This window comes from Trachymyrmex septentrionalis, unplaced genomic scaffold (assembly GCF_001594115.1).
Source record: "Trachymyrmex septentrionalis isolate Tsep2-gDNA-1 unplaced genomic scaffold, Tsep1.0 scaffold83, whole genome shotgun sequence".
NCBI lineage: Eukaryota > Metazoa > Arthropoda > Insecta > Hymenoptera > Formicidae > Trachymyrmex > Trachymyrmex septentrionalis.
The window spans coordinates 1293512-1304709 of NW_017306018.1; the positions used below are offsets into that span (position 1 = coordinate 1293512).

General features: G+C 38.2%; 3 protein-coding genes across 6 annotated transcripts in view; 1 reads left to right on the top strand and 2 right to left on the bottom strand.

Annotated features, from left to right (window-relative positions):
- The window catches only part of LOC108755064 (proto-oncogene tyrosine-protein kinase ROS), a 38209-nt gene extending 36462 nt beyond the window's left edge, over window positions 1-1747 (top strand). For all 4 annotated transcript variants that reach the window (XM_018497815.1, XM_018497817.1, XM_018497816.1 and 1 more), the window contains one exon: window positions 287-1747. In XM_018497815.1, the coding sequence (XP_018353317.1) occupies window positions 287-1170 (884 nt within the window). In that variant the 3' untranslated portion in view covers window positions 1171-1747. The remainder of the gene's footprint in view (window positions 1-286) is intronic.
- A 575-nt stretch (window positions 1748-2322) lies between these two features.
- Window positions 2323-5054, bottom strand: LOC108755008 (smad nuclear-interacting protein 1). Its single transcript, XM_018497711.1, has 3 exons — window positions 4846-5054; window positions 3810-4733; window positions 2323-2556 (listed from the first exon to the last, which is right to left on the bottom strand). The coding sequence occupies exon 2, from the start codon at window positions 4704-4706 to the stop codon at window positions 3810-3812; it is 897 nt and encodes a 298-aa protein (XP_018353213.1). The 5' UTR covers window positions 4707-4733; window positions 4846-5054; the 3' UTR covers window positions 2323-2556.
- A 580-nt stretch (window positions 5055-5634) lies between these two features.
- Window positions 5635-11198, bottom strand: part of LOC108755120 (mastermind-like protein 2) — a 6682-nt gene continuing 1118 nt past the window's right edge. Inside the window, exons 2-3 of the mRNA XM_018497943.1 lie at window positions 7329-10429; window positions 5635-6298 (exon numbers count right to left, since the gene is read on the bottom strand). Of these exons, the coding sequence (XP_018353445.1) occupies window positions 6130-6298; window positions 7329-10429 (3270 nt within the window). The 3' untranslated portion in view covers window positions 5635-6129. The remainder of the gene's footprint in view (window positions 6299-7328; window positions 10430-11198) is intronic.

Sequence of the window (11198 nt, forward strand, 5' to 3'; positions counted from 1 at the left end):
TAGGTCTTAACAAACATCGTGTGCCTCTCTACACTACCATCCCATGTCAAGAAATACGATTTTTCCACTTCTCATCGAGCGTATTTTTCTGACCATTGTAATTAACCCGTACATAACGTGATTCGCAATTTCTTGGATATATAAAAAGTAATATAACAAACACGAAAACATGCAATGTACGGAAATGTCATTTTCTTATCACGAAATACGTAAAATCTTAGAATTCCACAATTAATAAGTTAATAAAATTCACTTTGCCATACATTTTCATTGTTACTCTGTATAGGCAACTCGTGGAAATCCAGTAGTTCCGAAGGAAGCCGAGACATGCAACCTTTCTTGCAAAACTCAAACAACGCTACGCTCAATCCGCAATCCGGTGAGGCTCCGAAGTATTTAGAATTATTAGCGGATAACGAGGATATCGTCTTAAGGGAGAATCCTACGAATGGTTACGAAGTACCCCGCTCAATCCACATCTCGGATCAGAATCTAGCAAATATAAGCAGGATTAGTAGTACGAGTCACAATCGTAAGAGCAGTCTGCCTACGGAGACTACAGAAGAGCAGAAGGAACGTTCGACGGAAGAACAAAAGCAGTCTGACAGAAAGTTGTACAAAAGATCATCGATCACTAGTCTAAACTTACCGGATCGAAAAGGCACGTCGGTTTCAGGAATGCTGGATAAATGCAATACCTTGGATAGCTCGAAATCGGTGAACTCGATCGCGAAAGCGACGCTGAAAAGGGACTCCTTCTCGTCCTTGAACGGTCAGCGAAAGTATAAGACCAGCTTGGGTGAGCGAAGGGACTCCGAGGCAAGCATTGAGGGTAGAAGTTGTAGCTCGCATAGCCTGGCGCCTTCCACACGTCCTAGTTCGTCCCTGATCAATTCGCAGACGGTCCTGTCGTCCCTGAAGAACAACGCCATCGTCTCAAATGCCGTGAATGGGGAAGTGCCTTCGGGCGAGAGCGTCGTGACGAAGAGTATGTTGCCGAAGGTCCAGAGGACTCACTCGAACTTGCAGAATGGCAAGGCGAATATACCGCTCGTGATAAACAGCACGTTGCTGAATTTACTGCGGCAGACGCCCGTCGTCGAGGACGGTAGCAACATCGTCACGTACACAAATATAAACGTGGACGCAGTCAGAGTGAATGGATCGTGAGTCGCCGACCATGGCAAATCTAAAGATTTATGCAAACATTTCGTATAAATAAGCGAGATTCGTACGAATCGCTTCTGAGCTTGAATGATGTAAATCGAGGCAATTAAATATTCCAATATTTATAAAGTATGACAATAGATTCTGCACACATCTACTCATACTATTTTTAAAGCAAGATTTTTTTTATGTGATTACTCCATAGTAGACCTATTTTTCTCCAGAAACTATCCAGATAGATTTGCCTTGTAGCTATGAAAAATTACTCGAGACAGTCGCTACGATTTTGCTCAAATTTTTTTGTTTCTTTTCTTTTTTTATCCGAACGCGGTGCCTTAAATATATCAAACTACATACGCTCATACATTAAGCTCTGCTCTCTTATACCATTAATGCCCAAGTATTTCATATGTAAAGATAAAAGATAGAAGGAGCGGAGTTGACAATAGCTTTAAACTGCCATTTTAATGTACATACATAAACTTTTATACTCAAAAATTTGTCGCGTAGATATGGCAGATCGTTTTGGAACGTAAAAATTTTCCAGCTTTAGTAATAATCGCGAAACTGTTATTTAATATAGGAATATGTTAATAGAGAATGATAAATATGAAATATATATTTAACTTTATAATTATGATTTAAATAACATTATATTATATATTTATTGAATAAAATCTGTGAAATGTTTCACTTCATTGTACAAATTTCATGTTTGATGATAATTAGCAAATATGAAAATCAATATAAGAAATTGTTAAGTTTTTTGCGTAGTTTTAATAACATGAAAACGTATGTATTTTTATTGAAAAGATAAATTAGAATGTATAAAATCTTGCGAAGTTTGTGTCGATGGACTGACTATACTTGAAATTTGTATTTTCAAGTAGCTTTATAGGAAAATAAATTGTGAATCAGTAAATACTGTAACTAAATAATTGTAAATAATATATTACAAACAATATACATCAGAGTTTCGATTGTTTATAACCTACGTGTTTACAATTTTACATGATATATTTCAAACTATTAAGATATCAAATTAATGTCACAGGGAAATGTACACAAATGAGATACTATTTTTCTTTCTTTGTGATAAATAAGTAAATTTCCAGTGTATATTTTAGAAACTCACTAATTTTTAAAAGTTGCTTTTATACATGCGTTGTTATTTTATACATGAATAATATTAATACGCATTCAAAATGGTTCTGAAGATTCAAAAGATTATTAATAAGACTGTATCTAAATACATATGTATCTACATACATATTGGATTTCCTTTTTCACATTTATCTTACTTCTCCTGGTTCTCAGCTTAATTTCTGCATCAGTCTTCATACATATTCTCTGGGTGTTTTTCCAATTAGAATTAGGTTCTTGTGGTTTCTGAAATATACATATATATCTAAATATTTTTATTTAGATAGATTATATAAGATATTTTTTAGGTCATATAAAAAAGAAAGAATATAGTTACATATTTAGTCCGATATAACAAGAAAAATTAAAATTGAAAAGTTAATATGAATTAGATCTCTCTGATTATATTCCAGAGTGTTAACAAGAAAACATTAATTTTATAATTCTACAATACTTTAAGTAACTTTGAACTTAACTTAGCGCTGAGACACTACCATGTCTCCAGATCTCAATATTATATATATTTATAAATGTATATAGTTTATAATAACTCTGACAATCTCTATCTCTTTAATTTACAACATTTAATCTCAACAAGTATTGTATACTATATAATGTAGGAATTATAAAATTCTTAACTTTTTTCTTGTTAATACAAGGACATGATTAGAGATAGCCAAGTCATATCAGTTTTTCAATTTTAATTTTTTTTATTATTTCTAAGTGAATGTATAATCGTATTCTTTCTTTTCTACATAACATAAAAATTGTCTATAGTAAAAAAAATTCTAAAAAATAATAAATTAAATGCTAATTTGAGCCAACACTAGTTATTAGTGTGTATTTTAATATCATTTATTCAAAATGAATATTAAACATATTCGACCTATGGTCAAGGTCCTCTTCAATACAAAAAAAATATATTCACAAAATTACATAATGATAGCGCATATGAGTATAAACTAATAACATATAAAATGTGAGAAAAACCGTGGTGGTGAATTAATTTTGGTCATTAAATTACAAGATAACTAAAAATGTCCGAATTAATTTTGGTCATTAAATTAAAGTTAACTAAAAAGAAAAAAATTTTTGTTTTAAAACGACTGTCCAAAAGGTTAAAAATAATTTAAAAAATACTAACATGAGATTATACGCGAAAAAAGGTAAAAAAAACTACATGACTGTCAAGATTAAACTGTTTCTATAAGGTTTGTTGTACACGTTCCATTAGACTGTTCCATTTACTAATACACAAATGTGAATAAATTAAAAAGTTAATATTAAATAACAATAAAAACCCAACTTTAGTTCACTTACATGAAACAAAATTTAAAGATATTATACATGACATAACTATTTGATAAACAGATGTAAAATGAAAATTGAGAGAAACAGTGGATAACAGAACAAAGATTATAAGTAAAAATATAAATAATAAAAAAGTATAAGTAAAAAAAAGTAATATGATAAAAAAGTAATATAATAAATTTATTTACCTAAGTCTCATTTGTAAGAGGTACATCATCATCAAAGGAATCATCCTTACTATGTTCATGCAACAGAACATATTCTCTGGTACTAAAGCCAAATCGTACCACATCCTTTTCTAATAATTCATGATATCTCCTTGGTTCTAATTTTACATTATTTACAAAGGTACCATTTGCGGACTCTAAATCAATAATATATGGTCGTATTCTTCTACCCTCAACACCACCTTCTTTTTGATAAGAGACTACACGATATTGCAGAGCAGCATGTTGCTTAGAACATGAAGGATGATCTAAAGGTATATCAGCTACCTTGCGATCTCTGCCCATAAGATATGCTGACTGCCGATGTATGTACAATGTAGGTAACGCCTTCTCGCCTTTGAAGGGATACAATCTCCACCGACGCTTGGGTTTTTTGGCGTCTAAAGGCTCAGAATATTTTATAACTACTCCATTGACAGTATTCATGTCCTCTGTCAATTTTCCTGACAGCTCGAAGTTGGGCTTTTCTTTCTCCTCCTTCACAGTCGATTTTCCCCATTCTGCAGAGGATTCCCTCTTCATTCTCGTCTCCTCTGGACTTCGCTTTTGCTTATGTTGATCATTGCGTCTTCTGCTGGAATCGTCTCTTCTGTCTCTACTTCTGCTCCTCTCATTACGTTCTCTGTGCCTGGGATGACTATTCTCCCTTCTCAACGGTGATCTCTCGTGCTTCCTCTTATCATTCTGCTTCTCATCATCTCTCCTAGAGTAATCGCGTCTACCACCTCTGTGATCTCTGTCCCTGCTTCTCTGCAATCTATCTCTGTAAGTCTCGTTACTCCTGTCACGCCTGTTTTCTCTGTTATTTTTATACGTATCTCGTCGCTCCGTCGCATGACTCGATCGCCAATTTGACATACTTTTCGGATTTATTCAAACTGAATCCTAAAATTTCCAACAATCATCGATTAACAAATCTAACCTAACTTACTTGGTTAGATTAATCGCAGTAAAATCGTAACAGATCGAACATGTATAATTATATAACATCAATTACCTTCTTTTATTATGATTTATCAAAGAAACAATCCGTTTGATGATTTTCGTACTACGAACTAACTACAATAAAGAAATAACACGAGAAAGATTGTATATTAACCGTCAATCGTCAGCGTTGATTGACGATCATTTTCATTGTTCGTAGAAACTAGCGACACTAGCGTTTGGGTGCTCTCTGATTCGGCAGTTTCCGGAAACTTTCGAACAACTTCGGGCCGTCTTGCGCACGTGGCGTGTAGAAATATAAAACATCAATCGACATGCATCGTTTTTTTTTAAGAAACTGAAAAATTTGATTATCAATTTTAATGTCTCTTTTATAATGGTATATATAATATCGTTAAATATTTCAGCAATATTTTCTTGTTATTTTATCAAGTATTTCAAGATGTTTTTTTTTCTTCTATATTATTAAATGTTTCACAATTTTTAGCTGAAAAAGACTGTAGTCTTGAAATATACGTGATAGTATTTGAGCATTATTATTGATATTAAATTTTGTTTTTATTTATTTTGACATCTTTTAATTCACCCCTTTCTTAAATTTTCATCTTTTTTATATTTCGAACTTTATTAAAAAATTGTTTAATATAATTAAAAACTTTTTTTAAAATTCTCTTCTTAACTGAAAAAAATATTTTTCTTTATTTAAAAATGATATTTCTGAAAATTTTAATATTATTATATAATTTGTATATTAAATGTAAATATAAATATCATAAATAATGTTTTTTTAACTTCCATCCGGACATATGGAATGCACCATGCGAACATAAAAAGACTGCGTTTTATTTCGTATAAAAAAGTACAAAATTATTCTTATATGTACATAATAATACATAGTTAAGATATCTACAAGGATACTCGAAGTAATTTGCCACGCTGCGATTCTTCGCCTCACTCCGAAATCCTTATCCTCTTTCCTACATTTTTGCCCAAATCACATAAAAAAGCGCATCACACAATGTCGAAAAATCGCCGTTTTTACATTGTTTTTCATCAGCATTTAACCATTGACATTCATTATCGCGTAAGCAACACACAGACCTAAATCAATTCTTTCTCCTTCATCACGACAAAAAAGTTACATTCCGTTTAGTAAAAATCATTTAATTAAAGTCGAGAAGTACAAAGAACTTTCTTTACTCGCAACAAAGACAAAATCTTGAATATATCCATATTGTACAATCTCTCAAAAAAGAAATTCTGCGTCCGGCCGTGGATTAAACATTTTTTTAATATTTCAAGAAATTTTTTTATAAACTTTTTTCTTATGAACTAATTAAAATGTCGAGAAGGTAGAGTCGTCGATAGAATCGGTGCCGTCAGAGTTGCTCTCGGCGGCGTCTACAAAGGCCGTCGAGAGATCACCGGCTAGCTTGCTAACGGCTCCAGAGGTCACGTCGTACATGAAGATTTCCTTGTCACCTTGACCGTCACCATCTCTCGGCCTAAAACACCGCAGTGAATCCGAGTGAAAGCGCGCAGCCTCGCGAATTCCTTGACTTTCGAGCAGATTTACGAGACGGACGAACCGTCGATTGTAATACGCAACAAGAGAATATTAATCTTTACTACATACGATAGATCATTCTTATCCTCTGTTAACTTTAAGTGATTCATACATAAATCACCAACATCTTTAGAAAGTATTTAAAAAATTGTGTATTTAAAAAATTGTATCATTAATTACTTGATGCCTTCTATTTTATTGAAGAAAAAAGTGTGCAGGACACGAATGATCCAATCGTGTACTAAGATCGAGTTAACAATATCATTTTCTCATTGTTTATAACAATTAATGATAATTATATATGCTTTAAACCAAGCTTGGTTAGAAGCTCATATGCGGAAGTTGTATTAAACTATGAAGTCATTGAGAACTAAAGTAACAAAGCTTCGACCTCGGTGAAACGCACATTCCCTCCGTTTTTGCCAACTTTCAATTGGCAGCAGTCGGGAATAAAAAGTTAATGGAATAGTTGATCAGTGTAAAAATAAAAAAAAAATTCTAAATAATCATTGCTGCGAAATAATAAATTTGGAAGGTGTTAAAGAATTTAGTAATTGCTTATAATAACGTTAAATAAAATATGTAAATATAAAAGATAGATTAAAATTGTTATTTCGTTTAACAGAATAAAAGATAAATCCACACAGCATACTTTAGCAGACGTCCTTAGGATGTAGAGCGTTCCCTGGATGTCATTAGGACATCCTTTGGAGGTCTGTGCTCACGGGAAAGTAGAGAAATTTTTATTTCATCAGTAAAATACGATAAAGTCGGGAAATAATATTTAAATCTACGCTACATCGACTTCCGTCGCAAATGCAAGATACATAGTGATGTAACGTGTCGATTTTTTTAGAAAGCGGCACTGAAGAAACAACAAATATCTAAAGGTGCCTGGAGCGTTAAGAGGAAATGAATCACGACAATTTTATTACGCGTACAAACATCACGTTTAATGGAATACTTACATAGTCACTAGAAGAACGACAGACTGTCTCTGCGGCTCGGTGCGACTCTCCTGTTCCAGCCACTTCTTGTAGTTCTCCGCGGTGGGCTTCTTCACGAGTTGCTTGAGGGTGTCACCGGCGAGAAACCTGACCGGCTGCGCATCGCCGCCGGTCTTCCTGCTGCGCCGCTGAGATTCCGTGATCTCCCTCTCCTCGCCGGGAAAGTCGTAGTCGACGGGTGCCAGCACCACGACGCTCGAGATCTTACGGCCGTTGAGTTCCGGCACATCCGGTATCGGGAAGGACGCGCCGCTCACTTTAAGCGGCAGATAACGATTGTACTGTGAGACATCCCCGCGCGTTCCCACGGTCACCGGCTGCAGCCGGGTCGCGTCGTCCCGTATATGCTGCTCCGCCACGGCCCGGCCTTGCTCCGTATTCGGATCGAAGCGTACTACTTTCATCTCCACGCCACCGGGCCGCAAGGTGGCTTGCTCGAACTTGGTCGAGTTGCTACCACGATTGATAGCGGGAGTCAGGTTTGTCACCTTCTTCTGCGCTATCTTCAATGGTGGTCTCTTGACGACCGTCGGCACGGGCTCGCTGCCGGCGGCAATCGCCGCACCGCCTCCGGCACCGTAGAAATTCGCCAGAGCTTCCGGCGGCAGTTTCTCGATCGGAATATCGCCGATCTTGTCATAGTCGAGAATCTGGATATCGGCGTTGCCTAAAATACCGGAGCTCAACAGCTGCTCCCTGATGTCGTCTGGCACCTCGTCCGGTAGATTCGCAATGTTCTCTTTGATCTTGGCCGCCTTATTCGGCGAGAGTGTCGTCGAGGTGGTTGGCACTTCGGTAGTCGTGGTGGTAGTTGTGGTTGTAGTCGTACTAGTAGTTGTCGGTAAGAACGTTCTAGCGGTCGGCGGTGAGTTGAACTGTTCGGAGGGACTAACCGGTGTCGCGTAGATCTTCTGCGAGGGATTATTCTGGAACGATGGCCGGCCCCATATCGATTGTTGCTGAGTGAAAGTGGTCGTTGCGGTCGTTTGTGGCCGTTGTTGCGATGTCGGAAGCGTCTGCGAGAAGAAGCTTTGCTGACTACTCTGATGAGATTGCTTCGTGTTTAAGTGCTGGTTTAATTGTTGCGTGTTTAACTGTTGCTGCAGACCGTCACCGGAGATAAAATGATTTTTTAAACTCCCAGACAGTTGCTGAGAGTCGTGAAGGGCACTGAACGATTGCGGCGATACGAACTGGTTTTGGGAAAGTTCGGGAAACGTCGTTGGTTGAATTATCGTGGGATTTGGTGGGAACGGACCGGGATGAAGAGGATTTTCTTGGAACGCGTAATGCTGTTCTAGCTTAGGCACGGCCTTGAAAATTTCACCTCCTGGTCGTTGAGATGATAATTGTGGCTGTAATTGTGGCTGCAATTGTGGCTGCAATTGTGGCTGTAATTGCGGCTGCAATTGCTGAACCTGATTATACTTAAGTTGTGTACGATATCGTTGTTGTTCCTGAAGGAACTTCAGCTCCTGCTCCTGTTTCCGCCTGCGTTGCTCCTGCAAGCGCTGCAATTCTTGCAATTGTTGCTGCTCCTGCTGTTGCCGATGTTGTTCTTGCAAGCGTTGCTGTTCCTGCAATCGTTGTTGTTCCTGAAGTCTCTGATGCTCTTGCTGCCTCTGATGTTCTTGTTGTCTCTGCTGCTCCAGCAATCTCTGTTGCTCGACCTGTCTCTGTTGCTCCAAAAATCGTTGATGTTCTTGATGTCGTTGCTGCTCATGCTGTCGTTGATGTTCCCGTTGCTTCAATAACTCTTGCTGTCGTCGTTGCTCGTGATAACGTTGCTTCTCCAATTCCTGTTGTTTAAATGGAGATTGCGGTGGAAGCTCTACGTTAAAACCATTCTGTCTAGATAACGGTTGCTGCTCCGAATTAAAGCCACCAGATCTGACCGGTAATGGTTGCTGGGGCGGTTCCGCGAAGTTATTTTGTGGCAGCGACAATGGTCGATTTTGTACTTGAACGCTTTGATGCGATACCGACAGCGCAGGTGGGAATCCCGGTTGCTGAGGATGATTGATGTTGACGTGATGCGGTGGCGGACCAAAACTGTTGAATGTCGCGCGTTGTTGCACTTCCGGGAGACCCTGAATGGTTATGGGATGACGTTGCAGTGGCCTCGATGATGGTGGTGGTGGCGGTGGTGGATTTCTCAAGGATTGCTGAGGTGGAAACGTTTGATGCTGCAGCAGTGATTGCTGCTGTTGCTGTTGTTGCAAGAACGTCGTTGCTTGCGGTTGCGGCGGGAATGAATTAATAATCCGCTGTTGCGGAAATGCGGGTACTCGCGGGGGTTGCGGTGGTTGCAAGGGTTGATAAGGACCGTGCTGTCTTTTCGGCGCTCCCGGTGACGTTGTTGGCTTGCTAATGTACTGTTGAATACTGCCTGCAGGCGTCTCTAAGTCGCTACGCTTGTTGTGATTGTTGGGTGGCACTTGCTCGGTACCAAAAGTCACGCGGATACCGCTACTACCGGAATGATACACTTCGCTATCGGGTCGAATAATAGCGCGTAAGGTCGTCGATGGTTCCGGAGACGGTGCCGGTGTTACTGTATTCGCCGGCTCTTCCCCATATGGTGGCGGATTGTCCGGCTTAATTTCCTCGTGCTCCTCCACAGGTGTCAGCGCGGGGATCGGTGGATCGTATACAACACGGGTCTTATCTCCATACCCCTTTTTCTTCTCGTATTTTACATAGAAGACTTGGATGGGTTCCTTGGTAGGTCGCGGTTGAGAAGAAAGTGGTAGCGGCGCCGGAGTTGGAAGAGTCTCGTTAGATTCTTTGATGATGATCTCGATAATCGGCTCGGGTTCCGTCTGATAATAGCTCGATGGAGTCTCTCCGTATAAATCGTCGTTCTTCGAACTCGTCAAAGGATTATATAAAGGATCTCTCTGAGAATATTGCACTATCGGTTCCATTTGCACCGCATACGGCGGCAGGCGACCCACCTTTCGTAGAAAGGCGAGCTGTTGACGTTTGTCGCGGTTCTTCGACGACGAGCTTTCCTCTTTAGCGAGGATCGCGACAACGAGGAGCGTCGCCGTGAAGAGTCTCTGAAAGGAAAAAGAGATCAGCGCGTTGACAGAAAATCTTTTTATATCGTGATATTAATTATATTAATTAATTATATCGCGCTATATTGTTAGTCTGATAAAATCAATCTACGTTATTGACTTAAAAATTTGTGGTATAAATGTAATTTTATACTTCAGATTCTAATAAAGTCTTTTTAATAAATAATTCAATTTTCTAGAAAGTAGCATGTATTGCTTTGTCAGTTAATCGATTGATAGTGCCAGCGTTTCAATTAATTAACACGACACACGATGTAAATTCAACAAGGAAGACTTTTAACGCGCTCTGATAACCGAGTAACCTGTTTAATAACCAGAAAACTCATTGATGGCCTTAATGGGCTTCGAATCGATTGGTATGCTAGCGAGATCGAGAAACAGTTAGCCTGATAAGCGATTCCCGAGTCGTGACTATACTCTCGATATGGCAAGGTCAACTTGCATGTTTCTCTTTTCTCTGAAATCGTTCGAATGCCAAACTTCCACTACCGGGAGATTGCGAGCTTTCGTATGTTCTACTGACGACCTTTGGTCTTGATTAAACAAATATATATATATATATGTACACACAATTCTTAACGATTGTTTGTATAAAAAACATTAAATTGTGTTCGATATGGTCGTTTCCAAACGACGAAACGGATAAGCTTAACATAATTTACAATCAATTACAGTCGATATTGTAAAAGAATGAAGAGAAGTGGAAAGACTAAAACATTTGTCGTAGCGCGTGCTATATGTACAGAAA

What these genes read in the sequence shown, in the direction of transcription:
- LOC108755008 (XM_018497711.1), bottom strand. Translation starts at nt 4,706, where the DNA reads ATGTCAAATTGGCGATCGAGTCATGCGACGGAGCGACGAGATACGTAT.